The 22,501-nt window shown below is 36.2% G+C and overlaps 1 protein-coding gene across 2 annotated transcripts in view; it reads left to right on the forward strand.

Annotated features, from left to right (window-relative positions):
• The window catches only part of IPO11 (importin 11), a 251,868-nt gene that overhangs the window by 84,716 nt on the left and 144,651 nt on the right, over positions 1–22,501 (forward strand). For both annotated transcript variants that reach the window (XM_008579583.1, XM_008579584.1), the window contains exons 17-21: positions 4,482–4,515; positions 5,054–5,094; positions 6,370–6,486; positions 11,216–11,329; positions 21,505–21,620. In XM_008579583.1, coding sequence (XP_008577805.1) covers positions 4,482–4,515; positions 5,054–5,094; positions 6,370–6,486; positions 11,216–11,329; positions 21,505–21,620 — 422 coding nt within the window. The remainder of the gene's footprint in view (positions 1–4,481; positions 4,516–5,053; positions 5,095–6,369; positions 6,487–11,215; positions 11,330–21,504; positions 21,621–22,501) is intronic.

Below are 22,501 nucleotides of genomic sequence, written 5' to 3' on the forward strand. Positions count from 1 at the left end.
ACAGCATGGTACTGGTATAAAAACAGACACATTGATCAATGGAACAGAATAGAGAATCCAGCAATCAACCCACACACTTATGGCTGTCTGATCTTTGACAAAGGCACCAAGCCTATTCACTGGTTTCGGGACTGCCTCTTCAGCAAATGGTGCTGGGAGAACTGATTATCCATATGCAGGAGAATGAAACTAGACCCATACCTCTCACCATATACTAAAATCAACTCAAATGGATTACGATTTAAATATACACCCTGAAACAATAAATCTTATTAAAGAAAACATAGGAGAAACACTACAGCAAATAGGGCTGGACACAGACTTCATGAATACAACCCTAAAAGCACGGGCAACCAAAGGAAAAATAAACAAATGGGATTATATCAAACTAAAAAGTTTCTGTGCAGCAAAAGAAACAATTAACAGAGCTAAAAGACAACCCACAGAGTGAGAGAAAATATTTGCAAAATATACATCCGACAAAGGATTAATTTCCAGAATATACAAGGAACTCAAACAACTTTACAAGAAAAAAACAAACATCCCAATAAAAAAATGGGCAAAAGAGCTAAGTAGACAATTCTCTAAGGAAGATATACAAATGACCAACAGTCATATGAAAAAATGCTCAACACCACTGTACATCTGGGAAATGCAAATCAAAAGTACACTGAGATACCATCTCACCCTAGTGAGGATGGCTAAAATCCAAAAGACTCTGAACGATAAATGCTGGCGAGGTTGCGGAGAAAAAGGAACTCTCATACATTGTTGGTGGGAATGCAAAAAGGTGCAGCCTCTATGGAAAATGGTATGGAGGTTCCTCAAACAATTGCAGATAGATCTACCATATGACCCAGCTATCCCACTGCTGGGAATATACCCAGAGGAATGGAAATCATCAAGTCGAAGGTATACCTGTTCCCCAATGTTCATCGCAGCACTCTTTACAATAGCCAAGAGTTGGAACCAGCCCAAATGTCCATCATCGGATGAGTGGATACGGAAAATGTGGTATATCTACACAATGGAATACTACTCAGCTATAAAAACGAATGAAATACTGCCATTTGCAACAACATGGATGGACCTTGAGAGAATAACGTTGAGTGAAACGAGTCAGGCAGAGAAAATGAAATACCACATGTTCTCACTCATTGGTGGGAGCTCAAAATAAATTAATTCACGCACATACACACTCACAAAAAAAACGGGGAGAGGGGGGAAGAAGATATAACAAGTATACTTTTTTGAAGTTGTTACAAGAAGCAAATGGAAAGGATATTCTTGGGTGGGAGGGGAGAGAGGGAGGTGGGAGGGAGGTGTCGGTGATGGGCCATAATAATCTAATACATTGTATATTGACAAAATAAAAATTTAACGAAGAAGAAAAAAATAAATAAATAAAAAATAAAAAATAAAATCAGGAGGAAAGGAAACCTTAGTCTAGTAAGTTTCCTACAGTCAGTTTTGTGTTTGTAATTTATATGACTGGTATTCATAATATATGAAAATAAGCTTTGGAATTTTTTTTCTAAAACGAATAAATTGAAGGTGCTTATTATTTTTCGAAACATTTGTATATATATTTCAGAAGAAATACATCAAGTTGTATAATTGAGTGGTTTTGATTTTATTGCAGAATATAGCAAAAAAGAAAAAAAAAAGTGCCCTATTAGTATCAAGTAGTAGTACCAGTGTATAGGACAGTACAGGATGTTATTCATATTAGTATCTCTTAGTCTGGCATGGAGTCAAGCCTTAGAAAATGTCTATTAAAAGAATTAGGAGATAGGGATAGAGAGAATCCAAGAGTAAAGATGGCTTATTTAAACAGTTAAATTATGAAGTCATTATTCTATTTTTCCTTAGGTTACTTTTTTCTGTCATGTCTGCCTTATTTACATTTTCCTGGTAGTCTTATGTCCTGGAGACACTGCCATTTCTTTTGGGCCCAAGCACCATACTCACTGCTTTAGACTGTGTACTGCCTTCACTGCTGTGGACAGGATGTAGAAGTGGTCAGGCATTAGGCTAGTCCAAGTCCGGGACTTGAATTGGCCACCCTGACAATTATCCTAAGGCACATTCACAGTGACACTGGCACAGGCACAGAAGAGTCAGGTTATGCTTACCTTTCCAGCAGTATTCTTGGAAGTAGTGGTCACCTGTGGTTTCTTGTTGTTCAGTTCTTTATTGCTCTCATGCCTTTTGGGGATCCTTCTAACGTTTTTGATATGTTATGGCTTATGTTCTTCCAGTATGAAATTAGCTGGTTATATTTTCAGGAGTTTTCTGAGGTTTCTGCTGGAGGTAGGGTGGACTGCAGGCTGAGTTCTTGGTCTGGATCCAGTTGTGAATACTTAAGATTTCATTCTTCTTCAGGAGGACCGAATTTACTCCATGAAAAGTCATGTTCAGAGTCTTGTAAAAGGAGTGTTTGTTTTGTTTCTTTTCCTGAGTTTATTTAGCAAGTATTTATTGAACAACTAGTGCCCTAGGAATGTGTTAGATTCTCTTCTACCAATCTTATAGTACTCTCCCCAGCTCTTCATTTTATAAGTTCAGGTTTTGATTTTTTTCCCCTTATTACTTATGAATTTCTGCCAAGTTCATTCTGTCTCTTTGTAGTAAGTACCTTCTATTTTTTTTAAAGCCCGGGAAGAGCCAGTTTTGTTCTTATTTTTATTTGTCATATTTTAAATGCTTCTCAACTTTCATAAAGTCTGTGTACTTTTTGTTTTCCCTTATGATGTGGCTTTCTGTTCTTTCAGTTAAACTAGAATGCAGGCAAGTCATCTCTATTTCACCTTTTTCTCAACACATAATATTGCACCCACTTCCCTTTGTTAGGAAGGAAAATACGTCTAGTTTCATTCAAGTGTCTTTTATTTTATATACTTATTTGCATAAAAGTTATGGCTAGGGGTTGAATGCATCTCTAGAATGTATGGTCCTTTTGTAGAGGAAATTCAAGAAAGAATTAAGGGTCAATGTGCTGGCAGTTTGATTTCCTGTTTTGGGGGGCGGTTTTCATGCTTTCGTGTCTTGGTGTCTGTGAATTAAATTAATACAGTGCTAGTTGTATACTCACTCTGTACTAAAGGCTGGGAATTTAAAGATGACTAGACATAGTCCGTGTCCTCGAGGATTATCTTGTGGTTTACCTTTTCATGTTAGCTGTTTTTATTAGTAATTATTTAATATCTGTTTCCCCCCCTCCTGGATTGAAAGCTCTATGAGGGCATAGACTAGGTCTTATTTAGCGTTTTCTACAGCACCCAACACAATGCCTGGGAGATAATAGTTCCTCACTGAATATTTTTGATCAAATATATGAACATATAATCTTCATGAGGTCATTTCATAGTAGAATACTTGGCACAGTGCTTTGTACATATTAGTAATCAGCAAACTTGTTAAATCAGTTAGAATTTGGAAATGTTCACATTGCCTTTAGAGACAATAAAGGGAAAAAGCAGGTGAGAAAACATCTGCACTGTAGGCTCTTGGAATCTGTGGTTTTTTCAGATGAGTATTTAACATTTGGCTAATGTGCCTGAATAGCATCTCGTGGCCTCAGAAACTCCTGTAAAATGTTTAAACTTTCTGGCTGCAAAGAAAAACTAGTTGCTATTGCAGGTATGGAAAGTGTAGCATCTAAGAAACAAATGGCCCTTAGCCAGGAAATAAAAGTTTTATATATATTATTTTATAGAGTAGAATATAGAATTTAATCATGGCTTGAGTTCATGTTACTTTATGTGGAGACTATGAGTATATTAGCCCATGCCAATTTAGCTGATCAACTCAGAGGTAAAACTTGAAAGAGAATGAGGAGATTATGTTGTAATGATATGATTTGCCCAGGTAACATGCTGATATGCAAAGAAAATATGATTTGGGAGAACAGGTGCTTGTATAAACCTTTCTGTAAATGTGAACTTTGAGATTTAGAAAATCTCAGGGTGTATCTTCTTGGTATTTCAAGGATTTACTGTGACCGAGGTTTCAGATGGGCATTTGTGTTCTTTCTCCTCCCACTCTTCTTTCTCCTTGTCTCCTCCTGCACCTTTCACACACATATCCAACAGTTTGCCCCACCCCACCTATTTTTCGCTTTTCAACTTTCTCTTTTCCTCTGGCATCACCTGCATGCTAATTTTGCTCAGTCCCATGCTTTCACGAACCTTACAGCAAATTATTTTTCTTTCTGGAAGCACCTGCTAGTTAAAAGGCTCCTTAAGCAAATTTAGGAAGCAGAAGGGTGGGAATAAACACTGCTTCACCTTTTCTTTTTATCCCTTGCTGCAAACTAAGGGGAGGCTCTTTTTATTTCTGGATGTTAATGTGCTCTGTAATGTTAATATTAACAAAAAGAGTAAAGAAAGTGATTTGGAATAAAATTTTTATTTGTTTAATATTAATGATGTTTTAGTAGTTCTGGAATGATTAAAAACTTATGATATACTTTCTTTTAGGTCCGTATTGAAACAGCTACAACTCTGAAGTTAAATATCCTTTAAAAAATATAAAAATATACAACAATCACAACAATTCCTTGATTTTGTTAAGACAAGTGAACAGGGGCTGGCCCCGTGGCTCACTCAGGAGAGTGTGACGCTGGTAGCGCCGAGGCTGCGGGTTCGGATCCCCTATATAGGGGTGGCCGGTGCGCTCACTGGCTGAGGGTGATGCGGAGGACACCGTGCCAAGGGTCGCGATCCCCTTACTGGTCAAAAAAAAAAAAAAAGACAAGTGAACAGATATGATGTTGATGGGGGGGGAGGGGGGAGGGAAGGGAAGAAAAGGAGGAATTGGTTAAGGGACCTGAAAATCAACTATGTCATATATTGAGAAATTAAAAAATATAAAAATAGTTCATTGTGAAGAATTTTAATTCTTTTAAATTATTGTTTTTTGAAATTAATTTATGAGAAAGTTTAAAATGTAATTTTTGATTACTTTATCATATTTGTTTTAGATATATATTTTATCCTGATAACCTCATATATGAGTTACTAATTCTCAGTATTCCTTAACTGCTCTTCACCTGTTGATGATTTTGAATTTAGAACAGATCAATTTCTACCGGTAAGAATATTCATTTTGAGGTTTTATAATAATTTCTACTTACATCTTTTTAATATAAAGTGTTATTTTATAGGTGAAATTATATGTCTATTATTTAGTCAGGCTTAATTTAAAGATATATTGGAATATTTTGGAGGATATAATTTTTATTCGTAACTGTTCTGGTAACTTTTATTGGTAACAGTTTACTTTTATGCAGCTTATTCTGCTTATTTTATTTAGCTGTCTTGTCATCTATTTTGAAGTTGACTGCTAAACTTTTTCTTTTCTCACAATTATAAAATATCTAGTACTTTCATTTTATGTTTCTCTGTTACTTTTGTACCTTATATATATGTGTGTCTGTATCCTACACTAGTTTGCAAATTACATAAAGATACTTACTCGTCATTTTACTCTTTACTCAACCCCCAGCACCTAGCATGGTGTTTTCACATAATTGGTATTCAGTAAGCACTCGTTAAATATGTCAGTAAGTTTGGGGTGGTAATTTTTACTCTTCTTAAGATGGCTAGGTAAGAAAAAAGTTATATGATAAAATGTTTATTCTTGTGGGGATCATAGATAAACTTGTAGAGCAGTGATTTTTTTCTTCAATAAAATAATCATTAAGTATTATTGGATGGAAGAAATGTATTTTAGAAATTTGTATAACAGTGAACCAAATATCTGAAAAAACAAACGTTTATTTTATGTAAGTGCCTGTGATTTGTCAGTTCCTAACATATTTTTATAATGTAGCAGTTCAAAGCCGACATAGGGTATTTGTTTTCTATTTACCAATAAGAAATATTCTGTCATTCTTAGAATAACAAGTATATATCTACAAAAATTTATATTTCCAGGCAACATATATTAAGGGCCACATCACATAGCTGGCATGTGAGTGCTGAAATCAGTGTTCTTTTTGTTTTAATGAGTAGGTTTTGCAAAACAAAACTTTTTGTGATTGGCAATAGGCATACGTGGAAGAACAATGAAAAGGCATGTTAACAGTTTAGATAACAGTATAAAATTTAAACACATACAGTTAGACAGTCTTTCTCTAAACATTGTTCAGTTTGTGTATGAATTAAATTCAGAAATGGACATATTTAGCAGCAGTAAAGAAAAAATCACTGTCTTATATATTGACAGCTTGAACAATTTAAAGTTATTCAGAAAATGCTAAGGTTTGTCTTTCTGTATCTTATTGCTTTGACATTGATTTATTTATTTCTTTGTATGTAGACGTCTTCACTTTCTTTTTTTTTTCTTTTTTCTTTTTACTTGTAGTATTTGGAAACCATGTTCACACTATTGTTTCAGTTACTGCAGCAAGTTACAGAATGTGACACAAAGATGCACGTTTTGCATGTCCTTTCCTGTGTGATCGAAAGAGTCAACATGCAGGTAATTTTGTTGTAAAACATGAAAATATATGTTAGAGAGGTGAGTAGAATATATTTACAATTCGTTAATATCTTTGCTTTATCTGCATTGTTTAAAAGTTAAAACATTTATTAAAATGCTTCTAACATGCAGGTTATGATTTCAGTTATATATTATTCAAAATTGACATTTATATTTGAGGTTTTAAAAAATGCCTAAGAAAATTACATCATTAAAAATTTAGATCATCAATTTTGGAAAGCAGAATTTACCATGTCTTAGAAGATCAAGTTTATACTCAGTACTTCTTAAAGTTCAGTGTGTTTGAGGGCATAGTCACAAGTATCTGTCAACAAATGCAAATCTTCTTAGAAGTTTTTTCCTTAAAAATTAACTGTGTTTTGCAGTCTAGTCCATATTATATCCACATTTGGCTTAATATGAAAATGGTGTGTAAAATTAAGAGTTAAATTATTCAGCTTACTCTGTCACTCCTAATCTTTGTGAAAAATTGATAGTTCAGGAAACCACACTGTAATTATCCTGTAGTTTCTTATATTCCAGTTCACCACTGCATGTCCTTGTTTGAAAAGCACTGAAGGAAATCTGTAAGCTATTAGGGAAAGATAACTGATTTGGAGCTCACAGACTTAAGAGTCTATTCTTGGGTCTGCTATTAGTGAGTTCTGACACCTTGAGCCTGTTTATTAATTGTAAAGCAATTGATAAGAATAGCTATCAGTTACTGAGTAATGACAACATAGTAACTTATGTGCTAATTGCTTTGCTTATATTTCTCATTTAATCCTCACAAAAACTTTGTGGTGGAAGTTAGAATTTACCTCAAACAATTTGGGACTTAAAGAACTTGTCAAAGTCCGTACATTTTAGTGGCACTGCCGGTTTTCAAACTCAACATTGTGTAACACCAGAGGCAGGTTTTGAGTCACTTATCATTTTGAGCAGATCTGGGTACTGGTGTCTAAAAGTGGTAATATCTTATAAATTTCTTGGCCCTTAGGTTTCTTATTACGTATTATATTACTTCATTTGATATTGGTTTTTAAACAACATTGAGAGTTTGGTCATACAGATAGTAATTGCAGCTGTTTTATAAACTCATTTCAAGCCCATGACTCTGCTGTTTAACTTGGGCAATGTCTTGTGTCCTCATGTATAAAACAGTGAAGATAATTCTGAGCTCACCTAACTCACAGGCTTTTATGAGTATGAAATTATTACACGTTTTCACTATGCTTTAGTGTTCTATACAATTATAATAAATTGTTTAAAAAGTTGATTATGAAAACAAAATTTGGCCATTTTTTATAATCTTATTTAGGTATATTTGGCTAATGGAAATTTCGTAATGATTTTTTTCTTTTTGTGGAAGTGAAGTTTTTTACCTGTGTCTCCCCAAACTTCTTTTTTTTTTTTGTCTTTTTTGTCTTTTTGTCTTTTTCCGTGTCCGGCAACGGGTCGCAACCCTCAGTGTTGCCCCCGTACCGGACCGGGGACCGGCAACGGGATCGCAACCCTCGGTGTTGCTCCCGTGCCTCGCTCAGCCGGTGAGTGGGAACCGGTCTCTCCCCAAACTTCTAACTAAACTTTTTCTCCAAAAGTTTGAAATTCTTTTTGCTTAGTATGTTTAAAAATGCTTTTGTGCTTCTATTCACATTCATCTTTTAGAACACAAAAAGCCTAACCAGCTCAGGTAACGATATTTGGGTTTGTGCATTTCTGAACAAAATTAAACAGCCTCTGTGAAATATAAAATATTCTGTTGAAAATTTTATCTAAAAGATGAGGTGTCATTAGGCACTTACAATATTTTTCTGAACACCCTGCAGATAGAGCTGTTGTTAAAATATTTGTTAAACTGTTACATATTTGATCTTCTCATTTTCAGTCATGTATTATGAATAAAAGTGATCTCCCTATGAATGAACTAACTCATGAGACTATGATACTCGTAGTACTCCTCCCCCTCCCTGAAATTCTGTGTTAAGAACACTTTTGTGAATGTACAGAACATTGTTGTTGACTGTAGGTGCAATGTTTTACAGCAGATATCTGGAGGCTATTTATCTTGATTGACTGGAATTTTATACCTATTGATTATTAACTCCCTATTTCCCTTACCCCTAGCCCCTGGCACCCCTTTGCACTCTTCAATTCTATGAATTTGACTATTTTACATACCTCACGTAATGGAAACATGCTGTATTTTTCTTTGTGTGATTTGCTTCTTTCATTTAGCATAGTCATGTTGTCACATGTTGAAGAATTTTCTTCCTTTTTTAAGACTGCATATTATGTTTATTCCATTGTATGTATATACCACATGTTTAATACCTGTTCATCTATTGATAGACATTTAGGTTGTTTCCACATATTGGCTATTTTGAATAGTGCTGCAGTGAACACAGGAATGCTAATAATCTCTTCAGGATTCTGATTTCAGTTCTTTTGGATAAATACACAGAAATGGGATCACTGGATCATATAGTAGTTCTAGTTTTCACTTTTTCAGGAACCTCCATACTATTTTCCATAGTGGCTGCACCATTTTACATTCCCACCAACAGTGTTTCAATTTCTCCACATTCTTACCAACACTTGTTGTCTTTTGTTTTTTTGATAAATCCTGACAGGTATGAGGTGATATCTCATTGTGGTTTTGATTTGCATTTCCCTGATAACTATAAAACATTAATTCTATGTGCTTCTTTAAATGTTACGCAAGTAATTGAAAATGGCCTGTCCAGTATAATCCTTTTCAGAATTGTATATGGACAGTATTTCACTTCTTTTCATTGGAAAATCTCAAACCTACAGAAAAGTTGCAAGAATAGATCAACATCCATATATCCTTCACCTGGTTTTATTAGTTATTAACAGTTCACATTTGCTCTCTTTATCTATCCAAATATACAGATTTTTGTTGTTGTTGTTGTTGTTAAACCATTTGAATTTTAGTTGCAGACATCATGATGCCTCACGCCTAAATATTAGATGGCTCCTTCTTCCTAAGACACATATGCTCCTTTTCCTACATTGCCATAAACTTGATTAGACTCAGGAAACTTAACACCGATCCAGTGCTGTTGTCTAATAAAGTCACTATTCAGATTTCCTCAGTTGTCCCAATAATGCACTTGTTTTTTTTTGCCTACTAGTTCCCACTCCCACTCCATTGGAATGTGTTTGACTCTCATGTCACACCACTCTATTCTCTTTAACTCCTAGCATTTGAGGGGGGGAGCTTTTACAACAGTAACTGTATGGGTGATTTTGAAATATTGTGGGTTTTTTTGGCCACTGGCTGGTACGGGGATCCAAACGCTTGAAATATTGTTTTTGAAACATTAATTTTAATTTAGAACAGCTAAGATTATAGGAATATAAATATTTTATGGCTTTCAAGTGTAACTAGGTACTTTAGTTTTATAACCACAGTTACAGTTCATAGCATATACTTCCCTTCTGTCATTTCTTGGAAAGTATTCTATTTGTTCAAAACCAAAACTGGCTTACTTTTCTTATCAGTATATTGTGCTGTTACATGCTGTTTTTAGTTGTGTATGAATGAGTTAGGTACTTTGAAACGTTTTTTTTTTTTTTTACAAATTAATTGGCCTGCTTTTATAAGCTAGTTGTAGTGATTTTTGAGAGAACACTTAGTAAAAATTGAGAAAGTGCTCAATAAATATTAGCTATTGTAATAGTGTGATCCAGACTTTGAAAATAAGGTAATACATGGTAAGTAAATTCATGAAAAACCTGACTGTTCATAATTATTCAATTATAGCTCACTGAAATATTTGGGCAAAAATTTAATTATTCTTCTGCATCCTATTCCCACAAGGGGGAACAGATCCTACAGTTGTTTTGCCACAACTGTGATGTTTTGTAAGCAGAATAAGGAAACTTGCCCTTTTTGGAAACAGTTTTTTTATTTTAATTCATGAGATTCAAATAGATAGTACTGAAGCTGTGAAGGTCTAGTATTTCTGTTTCATCACCAAGGGTACTCTTCTCAGAGCAATTTCAAATACTGTGATCCTAATCCCGGAGTAGGAGTGAACGCTGTCCATCTTCAGTGTAGATCCATTTTATTTTTCGAGAAACTCACTGTGAAGCTTTGCTGTGCTTCAGGGTATATTTTAAAAAGCTGATTTACTTAATCCATAGTGGGCTTGCCAGCTTCATCATTTGAAAATGGTGTTCTTTCCCTGTGTTTTCATCATACCTTATATATACCTTCATCATTGCACTTATCCTTTTTCATTGTAAGGGTTTGTATGGTTTTCTTTACATCCTTTTCTTTCCAGTGCCTTGTACTCAGGGCCTGAAACTTGGATTATGGTATTAAATAATTATGGAATGAATGAGTAAATGCTGACTCTTTTTAAAACATAGTGTAATTTTCAGTAAGGTAAGCTGTTTTATTAAAAAAGAAGCAAGACATAACAGCATTTTCTATTACCTCTAAAAAATGTTTTATATTCATAAATTTTACTTCATTCAATTATTGTTTAAAATTATTTAAAAATATTTACCATAGAGCCCTGGGTCTGTATGAAATGTGTGATTTATCTTTAAAAGGATATGTGTTTAATACATTACACGTAATAAGTATTAAATATTTGTGCCTGGACTTAATAGTGTTTTGCCATTGTTTCTTGAATTAAATTGACTTCTTTACTAATATAATTCTGTTGCTTCCCTGCTTCTGTTGTTGTTATAGATACGACCATACGTGGGATGTTTGGTACAATATTTGCCCCTTCTTTGGAAGCAGAGTGAAGAACACAACATGTTGAGATGTGCTATTCTGACAACACTTATTCATCTTGTTCAGGTAAGTCATTTCACAGAGTTTCTTAGTTTAGTGTTTTTTTTCTTCCTTTAAAATATTTTTATTGTTTTCATGTGATTATGAGAATAGTAGTGAAAACCTTCACATTTTACTTTTTTTTTTTTCCACATGTGGTCTAAACAGGTTTTTTTTTTTTTTTTTTTTTTTTGTCTTTTTCCGTGTCCAGCAACGGATCGCAACCCTCAGTGTCGCCCCCGTACCGGACCGGGACCGGCAGCGGGATTGCAACCCTCGGTGTTGCTCCTGCGCCTCGCTCAGCCAGTGAGCGGGAACCGGTCTGTATGTGGGATCCGAACCCTCGGGCGGGAGCGCCGCCATGCTTCCCAAGCGGCACACTATCCAGTGCGCCACCGGGCCGGCCCTAAACAGTTTTTAAAATAACTTTTGTTTCTTTACTTTGGATGTTTTTTTAAAGACATTTGAAAAATATTCTCTACTTTTTACTGATTTCTGTAGGGGTCTCCAGTGATGATTTGTACAATCCATTGTACTGTGCGTGCAGTTTTCCTGGTGTTCAGGGCTTTTCTAAACTTACTCTATATTTTCACTCTTTCCTTGATTTAAAATAAAAAAATTTCCCTTTCATAACTCGTGAAGGCAGGAAAACAGGAGATGCTTTTGAGGGGAGAGGAGTAAATTTGATTTCAGGCATTTGACTGTGGAGTGTTGGGATGTGCAGCAGGTGGAGAGGAACCTGAAACTTCAGAGAAAGAGAACCGGACAGTAGTTCTCATTTGAATTACTGTCTTAACAGTTAGAGTGTAGAGAGGGAAGAGTTTAAGGTCAAGAGTTAGAATATCTGGGTATGGGGATTCTCAAGTGATTTTACTGACCCCACCCCCAAGTTTGAAAAATTTTCTAGTGGGGAAATCTTAATTCCTAATTAAGAATTACTACTCTAAAACTTTCCAATATTAGGGGGTTTTTTTTGTTTGTTTGTTTTTTAAAGCCTTTCTCAGGTACCTTGATAGTTTTTAAGTGTGAACTCATTCTTTTTGTAGATATTTATGGATTAGTTTTACAATTACAATTCCTACCTAAGGCAATTTTAGATAGATGAATTGTGATATAAATATTTTTAAAGCACTTTTTTCCCTAATTTTTTTTATTGTGGTAAAATGCACATAACATAAAATTTGCCATTTTAACCAATTTTAAGTGTACAGTTTAGTGGTATTAAATACATTCATAATGTTGTGCAGCCATCACCACCATCCACCCCACCCCCACCCCCATAACTCTTTTCATCTGGTAAAACTGAAACTATACCATTAAATAATCACACTGTGCCCACTAAAGCACTTTTATACGAATAACTGTCTGGCCCAGCATCTTTTCCTATCTACCCTGTAATTCTTATGTGAAGATTATATCCCTTTTATAGAAGAGGATACAAAGGCTAAGAGAATATTATTATTGACTACCCTGTGATTGCATCTGTAAGTAGCAGAACAAAGACTGACCCCTAGATCTTTTGTATTATATTTCTGCCAAAATGTTTTTAGGCTCAACTTGGGAGTTTTGTGAGGGAAATGTGAAAAAAACCCAGCCTTTAACTTGTGTTAGGCGGTGTTACTTCAGGTAATCTTAGGAAGCTAGAGTAACCCTCATGGAATGTTTGGACCTTTTTCTTTAATACATGTTAAGTACCTTGTATATTTGTATAAGCGAAGGGTGCAAGGTTCCAACCAAATCATAATCTGGAGAAATCATTTCTTGGAGAAAGCATATAATGTTTAATGATAAAATTGACACTGTAGTTTAAAATATATTTTTCAGTTATTTGGGAAGATTATACTAAAGTTTATTTGGTAAGTTTCCCTTCCTGGAAAATGCTGCTATCTTATAGTTTTTAACATGTAATAGAGAGATAGTGTTATGTTTTTGTATTTTTTTAAACCTGGCAACCCAGGCTCTGGTAGTTGTTGACAGGGGAGGGTGATAACTGGGTGAAATTAAATTTTCTAGTCTGTAGTAATTTGTCTCAGTGGAAATAAGCATTCTTTCATACAATAAAAACTTTTCGAGAACCTGCAATGTGCAATACATGGTAGTAGGCACTGGGATACAGAACTGAATAGGGCAAGCTCTCTGTGAAGGTGACTATCTAGAGAAATACTAGACAGTTGTGTTAAGTACTCTCTTAACCATAAGAACGTGGTACTATGGGGGTACATGGTGGGTTACCTATCTCAGACTGGAGGGTGAGGTGGGACATCAGGGAAGGTCTCCTGACAGAGGTGGTACCCAAATAGTATTGTTGTTAAATAGTGTTAAACAAGAGGTGTTAATGGTTAGTGTTAGTTAAACAGTGGTATTAATGGTACTTTAAGGATGAGAGTGGACCAGCATGTGCAAAGCCCCCTATTGGTGAGATAATGTAATACTTTTTTCCTTCTTTTTTTAAAAAAAAGATTTATATATTGGTCAATTTTACACAGATAGGTTAAGGAGTTGGTTCTTGTAGGTTTTTCTTTTTTCTTTTTTTAAAAAATATTCTTCTTGAAGATATTTTACTGAAAGTAACAGTCTTGCTCTTTTCTCCATTTTGTTTGGTGGAGAAATCCATTTTCAATGCTTATGGGCAGATTTCTTTGGTTTTTAAACTTTTCTAGCTCTAAGTAACATGCTTATGTTGTTTATTCTTGATTTAAGCATTATATAAAGGCATTAACTCTTGACTTCCCTGTATAGAAAATGAAGATTTAATCCTTTCATACCCCTTTATGTTACTCCTAAACCCTCCATCCTCCCAATATAGTTATATTATAATTTAAATTTGGTGCAAGTTAGAGTCGTTATTTGTGTGACTATATAAAAGCTATTGAAGTCATATATCTTTATGTCATGATTAATTTTCCTTTCTTGAACATCATCTTCCCAGTCTTCACCCCTAATATTAGTAATTCTGTTTGCTTAATGTATAAGTTTTCTGTTGCTGTGTAACAAATTACTATAATTTTGGTGGCTTAGAACAACATCTGTTTATTAGCTCATAGTTCTTTAAGTCAGAAGGCTGGGCATGCCATGTCTGAATTCTCTGATCGGGGTGTAACAGGCTGAAATTGAGGCATCTGCCAGGCTAGGTTCTCCCACGTAGGCTTTGGGGAAGAATCTGGTGCCACACTCATTCAGCTTATTGGCAGAATTTAGTTCCTTGATGTAGGACTGAGGTCCCAGTTTACTTGCTGGCTGTCAGCTGAGGGCCTCTCTCTTTCCCTAGAGTCCAGCCACATTCCTTGAACCTTCCATCTTGAAAGTCAGCAATGGAGAAATCCTGTTGTCAAATCCCTGAGGCTTTGAATGTGTGATTTCCCATATGTAATTAGCCAGAGAAAACTCTTTTAAAGGGCTTCTGTGAGTACGTCAGGCCTGCCTGGATAATCTCTCTTTAAGGTCAGTTAATTTGAGACTTTTTTTTTTTTTTTGTTTTTTTTCGTGTCCGGCAACGGATCGCAACCCTCAGTGTTGCGCCTGTACTGGACCGGGACCAGCAACGGGATCGCAACCCTCGGTGTTGTGCCCGCACCTCACTCAGCCAGTGAGCGGGAACCGGTTTGTATGTGGGATCCGAACCCTCGGCGGGAGCGCCACCACGCTCCCAAGCAGCGCACTGTAGCAGTGCGCCACCGGGCCGGCCCTAATTTGAGACTTTACTTACATCTGTAAAATCTCTTTACAGTAGTATCTAGATTAGCATTTGATTGAATAACCATGTAATGGTGTGTTTACACAAGAGGCCAAGAATCTTAGGTGGTCATCTTAGATGTCTGCTTACTACACTTAATTTTCTATGTAATCAAGGCCATATTCTTCACCTGTTATCTAAACATTCCTTCAGTGTAATCAGACAAACCGGGTATTTTGTTACTTTTATCATTTTCAAGAAATATGAAAGAGTCTTATGTGCTTCAGTCTGGACTGGTTCTACTTTATATTCATGCAGAGATGTTACAACTGGATCTGCATTTACTGTCATCAAAAGGATTCTTCTTGCCTGTCCTTTCTGTGGGTTGCCTGTTTTCTATGCTTCATGTCATTGTCTTTCTTCTTTTATTTCCTCTTTCTGATGAAGCCCAACAAAGGCAGTGGCATTCTGCAAAAGATACATGGGAGGTAAAATTTTTTTGAGACTTTGAAAGTGTGAAAATGTCTTTATTCTGTTTTCACATTCATGAATGGTTTGGTATAAAATTCTAGGTTGTCCCCTCACAATTTTAGAGGCATTTTTCCTTTGTCTTATAGCTTCCAAAGTTGCTCTAGGCACCCTGAAGCCATTCTAATTCTTAATTTTTAAATCTGTCAACTCTCCTTTCATTTCTGGCAACGTGGGTGACCATCTCTTTCTAGTTTTCAATTTCATGATGATGTGGGTGCATTTTCATCCTGTTGTTTTGGACACTTGGTGAACATTTCAAACTGGAAACTCATGTTATTGAGTTCTAGATATCTTTATTGTATTTTATTTTTTCCACCCCTTTACGTTTTTCTGTTTTCCCTTTCTGATTTTTTTCTTTTTATTGAATTGTAATTGATTATACACATTTTTGGGATTTAGTGTTGACATATGTGGATTAAATCAATATTACTAGTATGTTTATTGTTACAAATTGTATTTTTTATGCCACTTGTCCAATCTCTCCCATCCCCCTCTCCCTCACCCCTCCCACCACTGATAACCCTAGATTTCTTCTCTCCCTCTGAAAGAGTAATGGTTACTCTGTTGATTTGTTGCCTAGATGATCTGTCCAGTGCTGAGAGGTGTGTTCAGGTCCCCCAGTAAGAGATCATAGAGCGGCGGCTTCTTCTGTCACTCTGGAATGTGCTTTGTGAAGAGAGACATCCTGTTCTTTTCTTTGGTCTCTGTTGGTGATTCTCCTTGTGTCAATGCACTCTAGTGGTTGGTGGACCATCTGTGTGATGCTTGTGGTGTCTAGCCACTTTCACAGCAGCCGTGGTTACTGTGGTGACTGTGGTGGGCCACCCACATGGAGGTGATGTTTTTGGCATGCACTGTGGCACTGGTGGTCTGCCTGGTTGTGGGTGGGGGGGGTCTGGTCCCAGGCCCCAAGGTGCTAGCAGTGTGAGTGGTTGTGGGCGGGTGTCCAGTTCCTGGCTCTGTGCCTCATGTCCCCTGGTGGGCCCCATTGCGCTGGTGGTGTGCCTGGGCTGGAACCAATTTTTTGTCCTTTGCTTGCTTCTAAAATGGGGGAACTTCCTGTGGGAGCCAGTACTTGAGCTGTGTGGTTGAGCTAAATTGCTGCTTTGCTGCTGTTTCTCTAGGGAAGGCTTTTTGTGCAGTTCAGGGTTTAATGGTTGACCTTATAGGTACTTCTGGCTCTCCAGAGACCCAGTGCACCTGGGTTGTGTAGGTACTCTGATCTGGACCTGAGTTTTTTCATAAAACTGCACCTCAATTCTGCATTCATGACCAGTCTCCTCTGAGTGGTCCTGTGCTGATTGGGGGGGCAGATTGGCTGTCCTTGCTGTGTCCCAGTGTTCTCCCAGTGGGCCTGTCTCCCCCATTGCCCATGCTCCAAACACTTCCCATGGGATGGGCTCTGCACCGGTCCCTTGTGATGACTCACCAGCCTCTCAGTGGCTCCCCTCTTTTAGCAGATCTTGCTCCTCCTCCTGCACTGGTTCAGGGAAACCCTATTAGTGGTCGTGCTGTCCTGGGGGCCACCAAGGCCCTCTTCTCCCCTGCCTCCTCCAAGTAACTCTATCTGAAGGGCAAAGCTGTGGCTTCTGCTGGCTCCTGCTCCATGCGCTCATCAGCTCCAGTCTTAAAGTGGCTGTGGCCAAAATGCTCCAAGCAGTTTTTTCTTTCTCTCATTGTGGTTTCTCCCGCCTTCATGAACTCCGTAGGTCTCTCCTCCTCTTCCCCTGAGCTCCAGTGGCCCCAGCTTGGCTGTTGTTACATTATTATAGTTGTAAATTGGTTGACTTGTAGGAGAGAGTGAAGCTGAGTACCATCTATTCCACCGTCTTGACCAGGACTCCTCTCTTTCTGATTTTTTATTACTTAGGTGATAGATGTAGTAAACCAGTCCTCTAATTTGCTTACTGTTTCTTTCCTACTTTTTCTTCTTTTTGTCCTTTCTGCTTTTTGAGGGATTTCCTCAGCTTTATCTTTCAACCTTTGTATTGAGTTTTTCTTTCCTGCTTTCAGGTTTTAAAGTCTGTGAGTTCTTTTTTGTTTTATTGAGTAATCATTTTGTACCTTTTATTTTTGCCTCATGAATGCAATGTTTTCTTTTATTCTACCAAGGATATTAATGATATATTTTTCCAAGCTTTCATCTCTGTCTGGTCTCCGTTTCCTTCGAGCTGCTGTTTTCTGTTCATTTTGTTCTCTGTTTTTCATATTACTTGTTTTAATCATATCTGTTGATCCTTGGTTGCCTGCTTTTATCTGTTTATTTACTTTCCATACAGGCAATTTAAGCATACACAAAAGAAGAACAAACTGTAATGAATCCTTAAGCATCACCCAACTTCAAGAACTATCAACATTTTGTTTGTATAAATTTAGGAATGGGCACTAAGAAGCTGAATGGAAGGGCCGAGTATGTGTGGGAAGCTTGCTGTTGTGGCTTTTTCCTTTAAAATGATCAGGCTCAGTTTTGTAGGAGAACATTCCATGTTAATATTTTGAGGTCTTTCTTCAGTGAAAGATCCTTCAGTCTTCTGCCTGTTACGTGCTAATGTAATCTTCCTGTTTTATATTGTATCTCTACTTTCAATTACCAGGATCTCTCTGTTTTGAGACGATCCATTTTATCTTACAAAAATAAACAGCCAGTTTTATTCTGGATCAGAGGAGGGCCAGTTGTTTTTTTTTTTGGATGTGGGTGTGATCATGGTATCAAACTGCTTTTTTTTTCTTTTTGTCTTTTTTACTGACTGGTAACGGGATCGCAACCCTCGGTGTCGTGCCCGTACCGGGGACCGGCAACGGGATCGCAACCCTCAGTGTTGCGCCCACACCGTGCTCAGCCAGTGAGCGGGAACTGGTCTCCACATGGGATCTGAACCCTCGGCGGGAGCGCCACCGCGCTCCCAAGCGGCGCACTCTCCAGTGCACCACCGGGCCGGCCCAAACTGCTTTTTAAACACTTGCTAGAAGTCCTCTTAATTTACACATCCCCCCCATCCTACCGACCCTTCACCCCCTTTGTTATTCCCAAAATGCACACACACTTCTCAAAATACCTAGCACCACCAGTTCCTGAGTTGTTTGGAGGTTCTGTAATGTAAATCTGGTTGCTTCTTACTGCCCCTGCCATTGGATTTGAGCTTTGGTTTCTTATAGTCTGTTAAGTCAGGTATCACTTGTCTTTCTTCCCAGCTTCCAAATTGAATTGCTTTTATCTCTTTCTATGCTACGTTTATGCTTATGGTTATAGGTCTTTAAAAAAATCCTAGTATATCCTTTTAGTGGGTTTTGGGAGAGAACAGTAGTAAATGCATCTGTTGAATCTATGAATCTATCAGCTTTCTCCAGATGTTAGCACAGTGTTTCTAATACTGTGAGCTGTTTGGTATAGCTGGAACAAAGAGCATAGAGCTTTTGTATGTGAGACTGGTCAGGAAGGCTAAAAGAATGTCTCTTGAAGTTCAGAGAGAGGAGTATTGTGATCATTTTTATTTTAGAAACATAGGACACCACTGGAGACACTGGTTTGAAATGGGTAAAACCATGGTCAAGGAGACTAGTTAGGAGATGCTTTCTGTTAACATTGAAAAAGTTGGTGGGGACCTGAGTTAAAGCCATGGAAAGAAGGGAAAAGATATGAAAAATATTAAAGAGATAGAATTAAGGATTGTTTAGATGTGGTGAAAGGAATAATAGTAACCAGGAGGTGGTTGTGATATAGTTTATCACTAAGTCACTTAAGTCAGGAAGTACAGGAAGAAGAACTTTATTTGGGGGAAGACAATGGGTTTAGTTGGTTTGAGTATTAGAGTTTGAGATGCCTTCTGGATGATGCTGTCTTGTAGTCACTTGAGTGTCTGTAGTTCAGAGGGTTGGAGTTAATAGATTTGGACATCATTAGTGTGTTCATGGGACATGAGAAGAAAGCCACAGACAGTACCCCGAGAAAGGCCAATATTAGAGGTGCTATTCTTTTTTTTCCCCTAACTTTGTTTTGAAATAATTATAGATTTACAGGAAGTTGCAATGATAGTACAGAGAGGTGCCATGTATCCTTCACCCAATTTCCCCTTAAATCTTATGTAATTGTAGTAGAATATGATTCCCCCGTACTCATTTTTGATAGTTTTCTTAATAACTAATGAATTTATTTTTGAACTTTTGTAGTGTTATAGATAATGTCTTGTAATTACTGTAGGCCCAAGGAGTGTTAAAATTTACTTTAAGCTGCATATTGGAGGTTGGACACATTCTTTTGACACTAGATTAAAGGTTATTGACTGTCTTCAGGCTTTGACCAAGAGAGTTTGTGTGTTTAGCAGTTGCTTACTTTAGTTTTGCTAATGCTAGTTTATTTTGTGCTTATTAGGATATGCACTTAAGTCAATAAATTCTAATTTTCCAAGGTAATTTTAAGTCTACCAAAATGACCTTGATTATTTTCTCTTAATGTTCTCTTTTTTGTTCCATGAATGGAACTATAGAAAGTGAATGGAGCTATAGAAAGTGAAATTTAACTGAATTTTAAGACCCAGTATGGTACTTTATTAAATAATGGCATTTTTATAATTCTCTTCCTTTAGGAAAACTCTTAAATATGGTCTTCTAAATGATTTTTAGTTATAGAAAGGGCCAAACTTAAGATGTTTAAGGATAAACTTTATGTATTTCCACTGAAGTGTTTATGATAAAGATTGAGCTGAAAGATAAATACTGCATGATCCCATATGTGGAATCTAAAAAAGTTGAAATCATAGAAGTAGAGAGTAGAATGGTGGTTGCTTGCTAGGGGCTGGAGGTGGGGAAAATATATTAAGCAAAGAATATAGAGTTTCAGTTACACAGAATGAATCAATTCTGGAGATTTAATGTACAGCCTGGTTACTCTAGTTAATAGTTATGTATTGTACACTCAAATTGATTAAAAAAGATTGAACTTAGTATGTATATGTCATCAAAAGGGGAATATGTATATGTTTTGCGACATTGTAGTTTTGTATAAACTGTGTTGACATTTGAATTATTTCTTAAATGAAGATGTGTTAGTTTATTTGGTTTCCTTTCTGTGTTTATCAGATTATAGAGATCATTATGGTTTAGAGATTGACTTTTTATTCCTTTTTGTTTTCTTCCAAAATACTTACAATGTGATACAATGAGTCAGCCTTCCTAAGATAGTAGTTAGGCAAACTGGAATTTAGATTAGACCCCTTCTTCCATGTTCTTTCTGTGTCCTTTAAAAATGTTAACAGAAATTCTTCATTAAAAAAATAATGTGTACATAGTTTTTTGGAAAGCATACAGAAAGTGAAAAAAAAATTCTTTTGCCCTCTTCCCGACATTCTTTTCTTTTTTCCATAGATATGTTAACTAGAATTAACATTTTTTTGTTTGTTTCAGAAACATTTTTATGCATATGTCTGCATATACAGATATATAGATATTTTTTAAAAAATTCTTTGATATGTGGAATTGTTAGAGACACATTTGTAACTTTTAAATCCAATTTACAGTTATTTTTGAGATTTTTACATTCCATGCCAAATCCATTTTCATAGCTACTCAGTATTCTAGAATTTGGATGTACCGTAATTTAATTATCTTACTGATTAAATTTAGGCTGGGTTCCTTTTTGGTTAGTTATTTAGATGACAGTGTTAATAGAATTTAAAATACCAGTGTTAGTATTTCTTCTGTAGTCACAGGGAGGGTAAAATAAATACTTCCTATGTGGGATCTTAAAATGAACAAGTGTGTGTAGCCTTGGCATATATTTTTTTACTGCCATTAGGCAATTGAATAGTATTTTTTGATGCTTACTTTCCAATTGTAAACAGAGCTAACTTTATTTTTTTATTGCTTATAATTAGGGCCATCCTAAAAGTCTGATTTACCTTTTATAAATTGGTTTTAGGGCTTTTTATATAATAGGCAATTTTTTGGTGGGGGATGGGACCTTAGAGTGTCTTATTATAAGTTTTATTTATACTTCCCATAGGGATTAGGAGCAGACAGCAAGAACCTGTACCCTTTCCTGCTCCCAGTTATTCAACTGAGTACAGATGTTTCCCAGCCTCCACATGTTTATCTTCTGGAAGATGGTTTAGAATTATGGTAAGAGGAAACACTTGATACCACGGATTTTACTTTTTTCCTGACCATCCATCCATACTCTGATGCCAATAAAGTAAAAGTCATGTAACAGAGCTTTAAATACTCGGCATTTAAAAACAAAAACGTTAATTTGGTTTTCCCAAACTGGTTAACATACAGCTCCTCTTTTTGGCAGCTGTCACTCAGTGTAGGCTTATAGTAGCCAAAGTTAAAGAGAACTTTAACTTTGTTAAAGTTAAAGGGAATAAGTTTAGTAGGAATGCATTTGTGTTTCATCGTTTGAAATTTGGCATGTAAAATGGGAATCCTGGTGACTTCTTCAAACTAAAAATTGACTTAAAATTTCCAGTCTGTTAAATAAGATGTTTTGGGGGATATTGAAGAGATATTTTCAATCTCTTACTTCCCTTACCCAGTAAGTACTGAGATGTTATGCCTCAGCCCCAAATTAGTGCTACTTATAGTACTGACTTATTATTTTACTGAGTAATTAGTATGTTGTGTTAAGAGGTAAGAAAAAAAAAATCCTGCTTCTGTGGCAGCTCAGTGCTATGAACATTTATTGACTGTACACTGTTTGTAAGGAACTGTTGGAAAATCTTCTTTGGGTTTATTTGAGCTCATCTTACTGATGGCAACAGTTTTCTCCAAAGATAATCGTTCAATTATACATGAAAGGTTTAAAAATTCCAATATATAAATTGACTATTGGAATTAAAAAAGCAAATCACAGAAATCAACCATAGAAAAAATGAACATTTGTTTTCTCCCTCTTCTCCTTCCCTCAGTTTCTTTTTCTCTCTTTTCTTTTTCTTTCTTTCTTTCTTTCTTTCTTTCTTTCTTTCTTTCTTTCTTTCTTTCTTTCTTTCTTTCTTTCTTTC

Source organism: Galeopterus variegatus, unplaced genomic scaffold, assembly GCF_000696425.1.
Source record: "Galeopterus variegatus unplaced genomic scaffold, G_variegatus-3.0.2 Scaffold1916, whole genome shotgun sequence".
Taxonomy (NCBI): domain Eukaryota; kingdom Metazoa; phylum Chordata; class Mammalia; order Dermoptera; family Cynocephalidae; genus Galeopterus; species Galeopterus variegatus.